General features: G+C 41.8%; 1 protein-coding gene across 10 annotated transcripts in view; it reads left to right on the forward strand.

Annotated features, from left to right (window-relative positions):
• The first annotated feature begins 1,098 nt into the window (after positions 1–1,098).
• DLG1 (discs large MAGUK scaffold protein 1) overlaps positions 1,099–14,747 on the forward strand; it is a 167,969-nt gene continuing 154,320 nt past the window's right edge. For all 10 annotated transcript variants that reach the window (XM_064457636.1, XM_064457638.1, XM_064457640.1 and 7 more), the window contains exons 1-2: positions 1,099–1,528; positions 1,813–1,944. In XM_064457636.1, the coding sequence (XP_064313706.1) occupies positions 1,510–1,528; positions 1,813–1,944 (151 nt within the window). In that variant the 5' untranslated portion in view covers positions 1,099–1,509. The remainder of the gene's footprint in view (positions 1,529–1,812; positions 1,945–14,747) is intronic.

Here is a 14,747-nt window from a genome sequence, read left to right on the forward strand (position 1 = left end):
TTTAATGGGCATCTAGAATATGCTCCAAAGATCATTTAACTCGTGTGTGTCTTTCTAAGTCACCCATTTCTGTGCTCTGTCTTCTCTTTGCTATCATGCAAAAAAGCAAGGTGTTTGTATTGCTTTTGAAGGCACCTCATTACCATTTCTGTGCCAGTTTTGAGAAAGTAGCTTTCATGATTCTCATTGGTCTGGGATGGTTAGCCTATACAGACCATTTCTTAAATTTTCAAGTAAGCAAGGCTTTTCATGCTTTCTCCCACGACGCCCTTGTGCTAACCTTATGCCCTCTGTTAACCAAAAGAAAGCGATTTCTTTATCCCCCTTCAAATAACCCCTTCCTCCCCTTCTCATGCTATTCTTGGCCAGGATGACTTGAAGGAAAAAAACCAGCAACAGGTGGATGCCAACGCTCCGTGCATTGCTGGCTCTGTGGGCCGGTAGCGCCTGCGAGGTCCCCGTCTTCCCCTGCCTCTGCCATGAGCTCCTCTCATGCAATTCGGCAGTAAGCTTCCTGCAGCAAGGAACATCTCCAGCCGCGCATTTTTGCGGTAGGCAGCACGCCTGGGGCTGGTCCGCGCCTGGGACTCCCGCGGGATCCGCGCCGGCGGAGTTATTTAGCCCATTTTTGCCCATCAGCTCCTGCCAGCTGCACGCGCATCTGGTGAGCGGCAGTTAAAGGGGGATAACCGGCACCACCAGGTAACTCTGGCGGCACACCGGGCGCTGTCCCGCCCTCCCGGAGCACACGCCCGCCGCCGCACCGGGCAGCGGGGCAGCGCCGCGCTGGGCAGCGCCTCTCGCCCGCAGCGGGGCGGTGCCGAGCGGCGCCGGGGAGCGGACCCAGCCTCGCTCCCTCGGACCCGCCGGTACCCTTCGGCCGCCCTGAGGGGCCGGAGGGATGTCCGGGACCGCCGCCCCCTTCGCCGGGCTGGGCGGGGATAGACGGCGGCAGCGCCGGCCCCTTTAAGGCGGGCGGCGAGCGCTCACCTTGCCTCCTCCCGCCCCGCCGACTAGGTACCGGCCCCGAGCCGAGCCGAGCCCTGATTGGGCGGCCGCCGGGCCCGGTCACGTGGGGAGGGGGGGCGCGCTCCCCACAGCCTCCAGGCCGCCATTTTGGTTGGAAAGTTTGGAATTTCCGAGCAGTGCGAGCGGGAGGCGGCGGGCGGCGCGAGCGCCCCGGCCCAGCACTGCCCGCCCCGCCACCGGCCCGCCCCGCGCCGCCGCGCCGCCCGGCCCGCCTTGTCCCGGCCCGGCCTGTCCCGTCCCGCTCGCCGGCCAGAGCCCCGAGCGGAGCTGCTTGCCCACCGGGCGGGTGTGCGGGTGGGTCGGTCGGTCAGGCGGGGCGGCCGCTGTTCGTCCGTCCGTCCGTGCCCCCCCTGTCCCCGCGCCGTGCCCGGCTGGCAGGGCAGCCGCGCCGCCGCGCCGCGCCGCCCCGACTCGACTCGGGCTCAAAGTTTGTGAGGCGGAGCCCCGGCCGCCGGGGGAGCGCCGCGGCCCCGGAGCGCCATGCCCGTCAGGAAGCAAGGTGAGCGCCACACGCCCGGGGGGCCCCGGCAGTGCCGGAGTGGCCGCCTCACTGCGGCGGCGGGACGGGCGAGGAGGGGCGGCTGCCGGGAGCCGCGGGCTGCGCGCGGTGCGAGCCCGCCGAGGGCAGGGTCCGCCCGCGCTCTCCCGGCTGCGAACAAAGAAGCGGCCGGGCTGGGCTGGGGCCGTCCCGGGCGCGGAGGCTTGTTGCACCCCGGCGTGGGCATCCCCGGTCCTCTTGCCTGGTGCGCCCGGGTCACCGGTGTGTCTGGTCTCCGCTTGCAGATACCCAGCGAGCCCTGCGCCTCCTGGAGGAATACCGCTCCAAGCTGAGCCAGGCGGAGGACCGGCAGCTGCGAAACTCCATAGAGCGTGTCATCAGCATCTTCCAAAGTAATCTCTTCCAGGCTTTGATAGGTAAAGGCTGACTTCTCTCAGTTTGTGCTCGAGCCGGCTGGTTCTTGCTTATGCTGTCACTTGCAGTGTTACGAAGAAAAGGTGTTTTGCCCTTACATTAGAAGCCATGTGTTTTTTTGTCGCTGTGTTTTTGTTTTGCCTAGTTACACACGTGCTGTTGTAGATCAACAGTTTGCTTGTTGTGTATACTTGCTTTATTTGAGGCTTTTGACTGGCCCAAACAGCTTAAAAGTGTGGTGCATTTTTTTCTTCTGTGACATGTTACTGTAGATTACTTTACATAGTCTGTTCTTCCAAATATCTTTATTCAGCTAAACAACTTCTAAGGGTTTTGGTGTTTTGTGGTTGGTTTTTGTTTGGGTGGTTTTTTTTTTTTTTTGGTGAGTCCATACGTAACAGATTAATGAATGAACCGAAATGGTTTTCATCTAAGATAGGATTCAGGCAAATGTACCTGCTGGAGAATGTCTAAAAACATAACAAAGCATATACCTGAAGTGCAATGTTAACTTAGAGTAAATGAGAAGGAACTTCTAGTGCTTCAGGGAATACTTCAGTGATTTTTTTTTTTTTTTGTCTCCTTTGTTGCATATTAAAGTGTATTGTAAACACTACTAATTCTTAGAGTATTGGTAGTGCTTCACTTAAAATGTTCCCATGAGTCTTGTTGAACTACTTCCATGTAGTTTTGATTTTACAGAATGTTTGTTTGGAGAAAAAAAGAGCATAAATACAACTTGAAGAATCCTGACTTTATTTGGAAATTTCTACAGGAAAAGCAGTGAGATGTGGTTTCTCCTTGATTGATTGTCATTATCTTTATGTCAGCTAATGAATGAAAGGATTTTGTTAGTTTACCTTCAAGAGTAAAATCTGTGAACTTCCGCATCCTTATGCTTTAACAGAGTAATCTGTATCTGAATTGTACTAATAACAAACACTGTAGCTAAACTTGTTATTTGTAGTACTGCAGCTTCTTTGAATCTATGTTGTGGTGGAAACACAGGGACAGGTGAAACATAAGCATGCATTGCTACATGTAGAATATTTTCTGCTGGAGCGTTTATTTTATCTTTTGTAGGTTTTCAAAAGAGTAACCTTGCTGTGTTTTGTTTTTATTGTGTAAGTTCATGAAAGGTAGTTGTGAAAATAGGTCAGTTAAAGAAACCCTTTACTTACAGGAACTCTGTGCATTCCTCTTCAATACTCAGTTGATGCTAACCCAACTCCCTGATGAAAAGCTAGACATAATCTTTGTGGGACATGTGTGAACAGGATTCACTCATTGGTGGATCAGAATATTGAAGTCTTACATCAGAAGCTTAAGTAATACAGTTGCCCTTTTTATTTCCACCTGGCAAATTTCAATGTGGACTACAATTTTTCTTGTTCTCTGTGTGTGGTTTTTTAAACTGTTTTTGAAGATCTATGCAGTACCTAATTTTCTCTCTTTCATTGAATAAGATACTGATTATTAGCCTTTGATATTCTAACCTGTGAGACATACTTTCTTCTCACATACACATATGGATTTTCACTGTTTTAACAACAGTACACCTAGTAATAGTAAACTTGAAACAGCAGGCGACCTCATGTCTGCTGGCTTCATTCTGCAAGAGCAGGAAACAGAAATGTGTTGTTGCCTGGGTGGGCTACGTGGCCTGTTCTCTGGTCTTGTAAGAAGTTGTATGTTGCAACCATATGACCCTAGTTTTTGTTCGGTTCAATTCATTTGTGCAAGCACAATTGGTGAGAAGCTTCTTGGCTGCGTTGCATTGACTTCGCATTTACTGGTTCACTGTATGATTGTTCATTACAGAGTGTATGCCTATGTTCCCGAACTCTTTGTCTGAAAGATGACACAGGAGGCTAGTACTTTCCAAGCCCAAGCAGTTTATGCTGTTAGCTTGAGTCTTTCTCCTTTAACCTGCTCCTATCCATGGAAATACTTTGTGGGAGTTCTTGTTTGTGGCAGGCTGCTCCTGGCTATTGCTTTCTTGGAAACATCTTCTATGGTGTCACTACTGCGTGATGGGGGTAAAGAGTGGGGGGGACTCGCTGGAAAAGGTGGTATGTGGAGGATGGCTGCAGTTACTGGGAGGACCTTGAGTCTGCTCCTGCCTGTCCTCTTTCCATGAAGTTTTGGGGACAAGCTGGATGAAGTTGTGCTGTGGGTTGACATTACTTCATAGCAGATTTTTAAGTGTGCCTTTTAGAGGAGCTGTGATGTGTCCCCAACTTAAATAGCCAATGCTGTTCTGACAGAAAGTGTCAAGCTCAACTACCAAGCTATTTCTCATATAGATACTTCTTCCAGAAAGTGTGCTACTTTGAGTTTGTGTTTTTTTTTTTTTTAATAATACTAAAAAAGGAAAAAGCCCCTTTCATCCATTTATTTTCTGCTTTTTCTGCCGAGTTACTGCACTATATCCAAGACCTGCCTGCCCGTGATCGGTGAGAATGTTTGTGAAGGCTGTAGTCAGGATCTGCTGTCAACTTCATGTCTCTCTTTTAGTATAATTTTTAACTTGGCAATCAAATGCTGTTCTTTCAGGCGAAAAATAGGCATTATTTTATACACAGAAATGTATCTTTAGGTTTATAATGGGGATAATGAAATATTCCTGAAAACTACATATTTGATCAATATTTCATGTATTTAGATGCACATGAAGGAATTATAAACTTTAATTTTTTTTGTGACTTTCCATTTGGATGCTGAAGAAAGAATGGTATTATTTTCTCACTTGAGCCTTTTTATGTTGTCCTCTCCTTTTAGTTCTATCAATAAAACTTTAGTTCAGCAATCTACAAACTTGACCTGGTTCTTAAATGTATAGTTACGGCTTTAAATTATTTGAAGTAGAGCGGTACCTAGTGAGTGTGAACAACAGGTGTTATGAAATTGACACTATTGCAACAGTGTTATATTTTAAGTGAAATAACTGTAAGAACTTGGAATTAGTAACACAATTGGTAACCAAATGTGATCTCCTTAAGAGAGTCTGAAAAGCCTTTCTAAAAAAAATTTTCTGTCTTCTGTAATGTGGTATTTCCCATTGCAGTTCCTTCAACCAGCCCAGTGTAATGATGTCTAGTACTTTAATTAAATGGATACCAATGGCCTGTAATTAAAATCAGCTTGAGAATAGTGTCAGGTTTAAGTAAACTTCCTGCTGTACAGTCTCAGAATTGTGTGGTATCTTTTCTAGCTTGTGATTTCTTGGTTGTATTTAAAATAGCTTGTTATTGATATTCTGATAATTGGGAAGGTGAGCCCGTTTATTAAGAGACCAAAGTTAAGATATCCGCATACAGAGGCAGGGGATAGACTTAATTTCACTTTGGTGCAGAATTTAATATTTACCCTCAAAAAGTGAGGTAGTAATCCTGCAGATAAGTTCTGCTTCTAATTTAGGCATTTTTTTACCTTCTTGAGAAAGTACAGGTTCTTGTAAAGGTACACATATATGATGTATGTGTCTTCTTGAAAATATGAGAGGAGGAATGCTTGCAAGTGTAAGTCTAACACTTCTGAGGGAAAAACTCAAAGCAGACTTCTATTTATACATGGAATATCTTTGTGTAATTAACATCTGTTTTTAATGGGTTGTGTACTGCAGTTGACTGTTAAAATAGGCTTCCAAAATTAAAAATTACTAGCTATAGCTAGAAACATGAAGTAGTTTACTACTTCAAAAAAATTTCTTTTCCTGACAATGACTAACTCCATATGCACAGGTGTCAGAAAAAAAGAGAATTCTAATAGAGTCTGTACATACCTGGCAATTGAGTTGGCTGTGCTGCCTTTCTTACCTTCTTTCTTGCGTTGCCTGTCTTAAGGTGTGGTTGTTTTTTGTTGTTGTTGTTTTTTTAAATATTATTTTATACCTATGCATGTAGAGACTTTTTGGTACAACATGGCAAATTTGACCAGGGGAGGTTGAATGTGTTGAATTTACATATTTGTAAGCAGCCTAATTTATTTCACTGGGGGTCCTTTTACATGAAGGTCTGCCCTAAGAATTGTGCTTATGTGCTGGCTATGGAAAATTTTGAAGGAAAAAAATGTAGTGGGTTCAGTAAGGATTACTGAACCAAAGAACTGCTCCCCCTGGTAATCATTAAGGTTTTTTGACCATAGGTTGGATTCCTGAACTTTATGCACTGGGCAAAAATTATTAAAAATGTTGTTAATATGTTTTTACACACCAGAGAAAGAAGTCATGTCTCTGAAATTCTTGTAAAATTGATGGTTGTGTTAAGCTAAACTTTCTGTTCAGATTTATCAACAGTCTGACCTGGGCTGAAACTTCTAAGAATATAAAACATACTCTGCATGTTTCTTAGCTCTGTCTACACTGGCTTTTTGAACTGAATTAGGGAGACAACCCTCAATTTTAGACTGAAGTAGACTGGACTGGGTCAGCACTCATCAGAGTTAGTCCCTTTGGAGTGGATTGACCACATTTCTGCTACTATATGGCATATGGCCCCAGTTCTCTGAGCTGTGTGTGGCATCTCTGTAGACATTCTTGCTCTTTTAATTCCCTCTCAATTATCCAGCATGGAAATATTTTCTGTACTTGCTGACTAAATTAAAATCAAACACAGTTAAAGCAGAAGCTCTTCATAACTGAAACCAAAAGTACTTGCTCCTGGGGAAACTTCAGTACAAGCTTTTATTTCAGTGATATAGTTAACTCTGTCATCATGCCATATGCTATATTAACTTTCAAATCAGCTCAGGCCTCAGAGAATTTTAGTTGTGGGCATGTGTCATTGTGTAACACTCCTCTTCAGTTAACTTGAGGAAGGCTACTTTGTGAACTGCTTCCCATCATCTGAATGTTACTGAGGCCCTAGTACAAGTAAATATTATTCAACCAAGTCTGAAAGAACATTAAGAATCCAGAAATTCTTGACAATAAGTTGAGGATCTGATTAGATAGTGAATATTGTTTTGTCTTTTTTTTTTTTTCTTTAGTAGAGGAAAGTTCAGAGAGAATTGGATCTTCTCTTATTGGATGCTACTGGAATTCTTGTAGATACTAAATAGGGTATTTTCACATTGAAATCTTAAACCTTGCTGCATTTTTGTGACTTCCCCCAGATTGCAACTTGTGTAATACAATATCTTTGCTTATATTTGAAGCTGAAACATCCATGGATATAATTCTTATAACTTTGAGGTGCTTCTGCTTTTCAGGCAATTACCTAAGGATATACTATGGTTATGCTTCCTATGGTCTCCTTCTGAAACTTTTGCATAAGTTGGTCAGTTTAAGAGAGATTTGACCTTGGGTCATGTCTTCAAAAGTAGTTAAGTACTTGATTATTTTAATTGATTTTTCTTTATCCAGATAGGGGGAGGATAAAACATTTTAATTGGTGTCCAGATGACTGCAGCGTTAACTCAGTCATTGTTAGTATGCTTTCTGCCGTGTAGTTTGTCATTGCTTCAGAATGTCCTAGTTTTTGGAAGAACTTTGTGTCTTCCCCTTCAAGGAACCTAACAGTCTCATTGCCCCTCCTTTTTAAAGGACTACTTTTGTATTGTATGTTTGTAATACAGTTAGTGTAGAAGGTTTTGGGGTGGTTGTGTGCTTGCTTTTTTTTTTTAGTGTTTTCCATGCTGTATTACATGTGTGTGTGACAGTGCAATGTATTGAATTTTTGGGATTAGGTGCTGCTTTTGGTAGCCTAAAATAGCAAGTAAGACTAGTGTAAGTTGAGTAGCTACTGGTATGCAGATAAATAGTATTGTGGCAAAAGATTATCCTTGTGGTTATTATACTGACTGTGTATTCAGTATTGCATAGCTACACTGTAGAATTTATCAATTACAGCATTATTCCCATCACAAGGTTACCATTAAAAGACGCTATTGACAAGGAGAACTCTGTCAATAAGTCTGCTGTTTGTCCAGGGGCTGAAAAGAAAGTAAAAGTTGAGAAGAGTTGGTATAATTTCCAGGTTCTGGTAAAGTTTCTTTTCTGTCCTGTTCTTGCTTCACTTCCTTTCCTGTGTTCTTATACCTGTGTTCCCTAGTTCTGATGCCTATCTCCTCCCATGCTGCTGTGTACCTGGCTTTGCTCCTAATCTCCATCAACAATTGCTTCAGTGCAAATGTCTAATACATTCTGGGTACAGTGTAGAGGAAGGGGGAAAGTACGAGAGGATATTTGGGCTTAACCTTAGGCCTGCTTCCTTGGTGATCCCAGCAGCAAGGGCAGAACATCCTGTTCTGCTCTGCAGCTGGAATGCCATGTGCTCCTGTGCATCTGGTTGCCTCTGTTTTGAGGGATGGTGCATGTTTTGGTGCAGGTGGAATGAATCTCCAAAAAAACTGAGCTCTAGCAACTGAGTAGTAGTCACCTTGCACAGACTGAATTATAACTAGGCTAAATTTACAAGAATGTTAAGAGGCCATGGAAGGTGTAGGGCTGACACTAGAATAACCTCCTTAGCTTCGTGTTCCTTCTCCAAATTAGGGGAGGCTCTAGAACTCTCTGGTAAAGCTTTTACAGGAATCTTGTCATGTTCAAACATCTTCCCAGCCCTGTCCTCAAAAAAGCTGAGTTACTTTGGCTTTAAATTAAAAGGTCATCTTAAGACAGAGGTGGAGTAGGGAAAACTTGTGGACAAATTGTAAGAGTGTTGCGAATTTAAGTCTGTTTTCAGATACTTCTGTTAGAATTTCGCTGCAGGTAGTGTACAAATATTACTGCTGGTGAAGATGCTAGTATGTGGTGCCACCCATCTTTGTGTTGCTGCCAATGTCAGATAATTACCTTGACATCTATGAGCTTACTGTTGGTAGAAGAAATGAATGCTTGTGCTGTCTCCTCTAAGCAGAGCTATGCACCTGTATGGAAGCTCAATTTGGAGTGTTGAGTGAACTCATCCCCAAAATAGTTTGATTTTTTTTTGAATGCATTTGTCTGGAGAGAAAACATCGCAGTCCTCTACTGACACTGTTTAGGGCACATCCTACAAATAAGACTTAATAGTAACACTTCCTTTGTCCCTGACAGGTTTTTGTAGGTAACACTGTGTTTGTTTTTAGTTTGGGCTTGGTTTTTTGTTGTGGTGGTGTTTTGATCTTCTGGTGGTTGGTTCTTTTTTTTTTTTTAGGCTTCGGCTGATGCCTAAGTGTGCACGGGGTGGTATTAAATGGGAAAGAGTTTGGACAGCAGACAATTGCTATGCCAATTTTTTATGTGTGATGGCAACTTTAATTTTTTTAAGTTTTTCCTGCCTTAATTCTGAACATAGAGGAGAAGACCCTGTAGGCTTCTGAAGAAAAACTGGAAAGAGGCAATGTGAAGATATAGTGAAGAAGTGATTTGTAAATAAAAAGGAAAATATGAATATACAGTTTGGAAGGCACAAGTGGACAGGCTGGTAAGGAGTCAACATGCCTGACTGTAAAAAGCAGCTAGAGGAATAAAAGGAAACAACTAGATCTGAGGTTAGATGAGGGCAGTTTGTTGAGTGCAAATTAAGGACCATTTGTGTTAGAAGTAGAAAATAGCATCTCCTGGAATTTGAGTTAAGCAAAGAAGTGTGTGCAGAAGGGAGGTTTAAAGGGTAGGACAGTTACTGAAACAAGTGGAAGAGCTGAGGGTGAGAAGTTACATGCTGCAGCTTTTAGCAAAGGATCTTGTAGAACAGCACACGTGGCGAGAAGGTTGCACTGCAACTTGCAACTTTCACTTTTAAGTAGTCTTGATTGTGCACAGCAGTAGGCAGTTTAGGTTTTTAAAGAAGAAGGAAAAAAAAAAAAACCCAAAACACCCCCCAAAACAACCAACCTTGAAAGGGGTCTTACATGGGTTGTGATGAGGCTGGTTTTCATTTTTTCTAGTGTCAATGCAAATGTTTATTTCTTGACTAGACACACACACTGTGACACAACACAACCAATGAATACACAGAGAATACTTAGTTGACTCTGGTTGTTGGCTTAGTAAATGGATATGAAGCTTTTCTTTGTGTGTTTTCTTGTTGATCACTAATCATATACTCTTCAAGTCTTCGTTTACTTATGTTAAGTGGATATTCTTAGATTGATATAGCAAGTGAAGTAAGTATGCAGGCCTGAGACTTCCTTAGAATTAGTAGGAGCTGCTTTACAACCGAAGAATGATAGTCTGTGGCGCTGGCAGACTCTTTTGCCTGTTCTGACAGCGATCGTGACTCTACTTACATTTTGTCTATACATTGATAATGCGGGGTTGCTATGAATTTGACAGATGCCATACATCTCAAATTGCCCTGAACTGAAATAATGTGTTGACCTTTGTTTTTCTTTTTGGTAGTTTTAAGACTTATGTTTTCAGTGCTTCAGGTGCTCTGGCAGGAAGCCCTAAGACAGATAGATGTGTGGTCCTGTGCCACCCTGTCGTGCTGCACCTCACCCCCCCCCCCCCCACCCCCCCCACCCCCCCCCCCCCCCCGCAACTAGAGAAGTACTTAATTTGTAACGGGATGATATTTCTTCCTGGACAATGTACAGGTATTCAAATTCTTAACAAACCTGTTTGTTTATGAAGTTACCCATATTTGGGGGGAAAAAAAAAGAAAAAACCCAAACAAAAAAACAACCCAGGTATTTGCGAACGTCTGAGAAGAAGCAAACCAATGAGAGATGACAAAGAAATTGCTCACATGGATGGATCTTCAAACGAAATACTAAACTGAAATAAGTCAATTCTTGAAAGAATTCATAAGCTCCTTGATTGCTTGCAAGCCTGAGGGAGCATGGTTGTACTGAAAGGTTCTCCTGGACAAAGCTGGTATTGAAATGCTTTGTGCTGTAAAGTCTGTATGTTGATGCAGATGTATCTAGTGGTTTTCTCGGTTGTTGGCTTTGACATTGGCTGAAATTTGTCTGTTCTGCTGTTGAGCATCTATCAGGAAGGAATACCTTGTTGATGTCAGTGCAGAATTAACTATATAGCTGGAACACATAAATTCTGGTCATGCTGCTGCTGCGCAGAGAGACCCCAACAGGCTGGAGAAAATGACAGCAACCTCATGGAGTTCAAGAAGTGGTGCAAAGTCCAGCACTTGGGGAGGAACAGTCCCATGTGCTGGGGGCCATCCAGCTGGAAAGCAGTTTTGTGGAAAAGGACTTGGGGGTCCTGGTGGACATAAAGTTGAACATGAGCAAGCAGTGTACCCTTGTGGCAAAGGCAGCGAGCAGTATCCTGGGCTGTGTTAGAGTATTGCCAGCAGGTAGAGGGAAGTGACCTTCCTTCCCCTTTGCTTTTTAGAATGCAAGATATGAATTTCGACTTTAAAAAAAAATGAGCAAACAGAAAACAAATATGAATTTTCAAACTCTTGTTCGTGCACAAAGCTGTTACATACATTAAAACTGAAAATCTTCAAATGAGGGTACAATTAATACAGCATATACAAATGTCGTTAACTTTGTGTATATTGTGGTAGCAGTTTACAACTTTGTGTAGTGTATGGTGTAAGGGCAGCGGTTCACTGTTTTAGGTACAGTGTCCAGTGCAGTCTGTTGTAGTAAACGTGTCAGAGTATTATTCCATGAAATGTTAAGCTTGTGTGGAATTTCCTGGCATTTATTTAAGAAAAAACCACCTATAACCCACAAATGGTCAAGATGCGTAAAGTGTAAAAATGCAAAGCCTAAAACCAGTAGGTTACTGTGATAATCAAAGGACTGCTTTTTATTTAAAAAAAAAACCCACAACTTTCAATAAGTAGTAAATGCCAGTGAAATTTTAGTGATTCCCTCTATATTTTAACGTTAAAGGTCCAATATCAGAAACCTAAAGAATGACATCATGTAAATAATACAGTGAGTTGCATAACACTTGTTAGAAAGCCAAAATGTATTACAGTATGGGCAGTGAAGAACAGGGACTTGGAGACTGAGTGGTACAGGGAATCCTTCCCGTGGAGGTGTACGGTGTTGATGGTTTCTTCCTCCTCACTGTTGTGTTTTCTTGAGGTTATTCTTGTTTGCCAGTGTACTCTGTGCTTTGTTCTTTCTTCATTACTTTGCAGTTCTATGTTACCTTTTAATTTCTTGCACATATGTTGTGTTTTACATATGTGGGATGCTTGTTTTTTATTCTGTTATCCCCTAACCTGTTTTTGCCCAGTTCTCAAGGTTGGTTTCCTTTGACCAGTAATTAGCAGTTGGTGAGCTGTTTATAGCCTTGAGGCCTCTGATATCCTGTGCCTTTACTTTCAAGGCCTCTGCTCATTCTATGCTTGTGCTCTTTTGTGCTGCTTTTTATTCTGGGGTCTTAGGTAATTCATTCCCTACAAAATATCTTGTTATTGATATCTATTAGTTACAGAAATACACACACTCTCTTACTCGTATATACAATCTGTGTGTGGGCATCTACTTACGTATAGTTTTTACTTAGCTTTGAGCAATTGTGTGATGTAATACCTATTGGTTTTACATATATTTAGATATATAAACATATTTATATGCAAATATATATTTAAATATTTAGTTGTGTATAAGCTGTGTTTTATATATAAATATTTCTGAAAATTGGTATTATATCACACAGTTGTCTGAAGCTAAGTAAAAGCTATACAAATTAGATAAGTCACTTGGTCTTTAGATGATTGCTGTTAGGGTTGGACAAGCTAAAACAAAGCTCCAGGCAGGCCAGGACAAGTCCAGAGGCCTGGTTATTAGCTTAACATGAGGCCCGTGGCCTGTTAAAAACAATGCCAACACCTTGTTTATGAGGTTACAACATTCTCCTAAGAAAAATGCAATTGTAGGTATCCCATCTTTGATTTATCATAGAATCATTAAGGTTGGAAAAGACCTCTGGGATCATCAAGTCCAACCGGCAACCCAACGCTGCCATGTCGCCTTAAACCATGCCCTGGAGTGCTACATCTACGCATCTTTTAAATACCTCCAGGGATGGCAACTCTACCAACTCTCTAGGCAGCCTGTTCCAATGCCTGACCAAAGTTACAATTTGCAAAGTTACAGTTGTCAGAAGGTTCATGCATAAGTGAATGCAGAGGATAATTCTGCTCAGCCTTATTTTACTAGCTGACAGTACTAAAATTGCATATTATTTTCTGCAGGGAAAGTGTATGTGGAGAGCTTGGCTTGACAAGGAGATTTTTAGAATGTGCACTGATCTTAAGTTATCCTGATTACAAGTGCACTCTCTGAATATGTAGCAAAAAGTATCAGACACTCCACATACTAGCAGAAATGGCAAGCAGAGGCCTAATGTCTGATTTCTAAGGGGCAGGGAAGAAATCTATCTGGAGGAGTGGTGTCATGTTGCCGGTTAGAATCCTTGTCCTTGGAGGCGGATCCTCTAGACAGAATTGATGTAGGCTCTTGAAGTGCCATCAAATATACTCAATTTAGGAGATGATCTAATAATTTGTTTGCTTCTGCTGTTCTTTTAATTACTGTGTTGTGGTTTTTAGTGAACCTGGAACTCTCTTGTGAGGTTGATTTGGCTTTCAATTTATATTTGGTAGATAACTCTTTCTTGTGTGCTTTAAGAGTGAGCAGTTTTAGCTTCTAGTATATTGCATTACTGGTGGATGAGCCTGTTCAAACAAGAAAACTAAGGTGAGCGGAGAATACGAGAAGGAGGGAAAAAAATACACCAGCAAACTGCTTGTAGTTGGGCAACTTCTACTGTAATGAATAGTGGAAAAAAAATTACTGTTTGTCACAGCTGCTTAGCTTTTCATGTTACTAATAAGTTAAGAAAAATAATTTTTTGGCATGTCCTAAAAGTCCTCCTTTTCAGAACTGGTGGCCTGTCTCTTGCTTTGTATAGACTTTCATTCTTGTTGCCATCAAATGCTGATTTGGCTACTTAATGTGGCTTTGCTTGTAAGCTGACATAACTCCAGGATGATTTTCTGTGTTGCCTACCATTCATCTCATCACTTTGACTTTCTTGAAGCTTTGTGCTTCTATTTTTTAAGTATCAGCTGTTCTTTTTTATGTTCCCCCTCTAGTCAGAAATGTTCTCCATCTGCATTTTCTTTTACTTTTGTGTGATATCTGATCTGAATTATTTTTCTGTAACTTAGTTTTCTGTAACTTAGTTTTAAGAAGTAATCTGTTGTGGAATTAATATGGGAGGAAGGGGCTGGGACATGAAAAAAGCACAACTAGCTTGAAGAGGGAATCTAACCATAAATGTAACTAAAAAATTGGTATTTTACTACCTGCTATTTGTAAGAATTAGGAAAATGTTAGAACTTTTCATATGCTAATAATGCATCCACAGATTAATATGACTTCAGTAGATGTTTAAGTGTGTTCATGTGATGAAATATTTTTGTGAGCTGATGCATAGCAGTAGACCAGAAGAAGAAACTTTTTAGGTTAGATTTAGTATGGCCTGAGTTTCTGGCTTTAAAAGAAGTAAATGTCTGGCACCCATTCTTTGTGTACCTTATACATTCAGGGTGCATATACTCATAAGTACTTAATGTTTGCATTCTGAACAGTAAAAATGTAAACACATGTTAAAAAAGTAGATATCATTTGGAGCAAGTTAAGGGTAAAAAGAAACTAATCCCCATAATAAGTGGTGTATATATTTCTGACATCTTTCAGTAGTAAGTCTATTGTGGTGTCCTTCATAGAGAAGTGGAGATGATGTATCGGAAATAATGTGCTTTTTTGAAACTAGTAATTCTGCAGTGTGAATAAATGGCTACCTCCGCTGGCAGGGACTTAAAAGAATAGTAGCAGAATTGAGAATCATTGCCCTAGTTTTCTGTTGCAAAACAGTTGCACA

The sequence above is a fragment of the Phalacrocorax carbo genome, chromosome 7, assembly GCF_963921805.1.
Source record: "Phalacrocorax carbo chromosome 7, bPhaCar2.1, whole genome shotgun sequence".
NCBI lineage: Eukaryota > Metazoa > Chordata > Aves > Suliformes > Phalacrocoracidae > Phalacrocorax > Phalacrocorax carbo.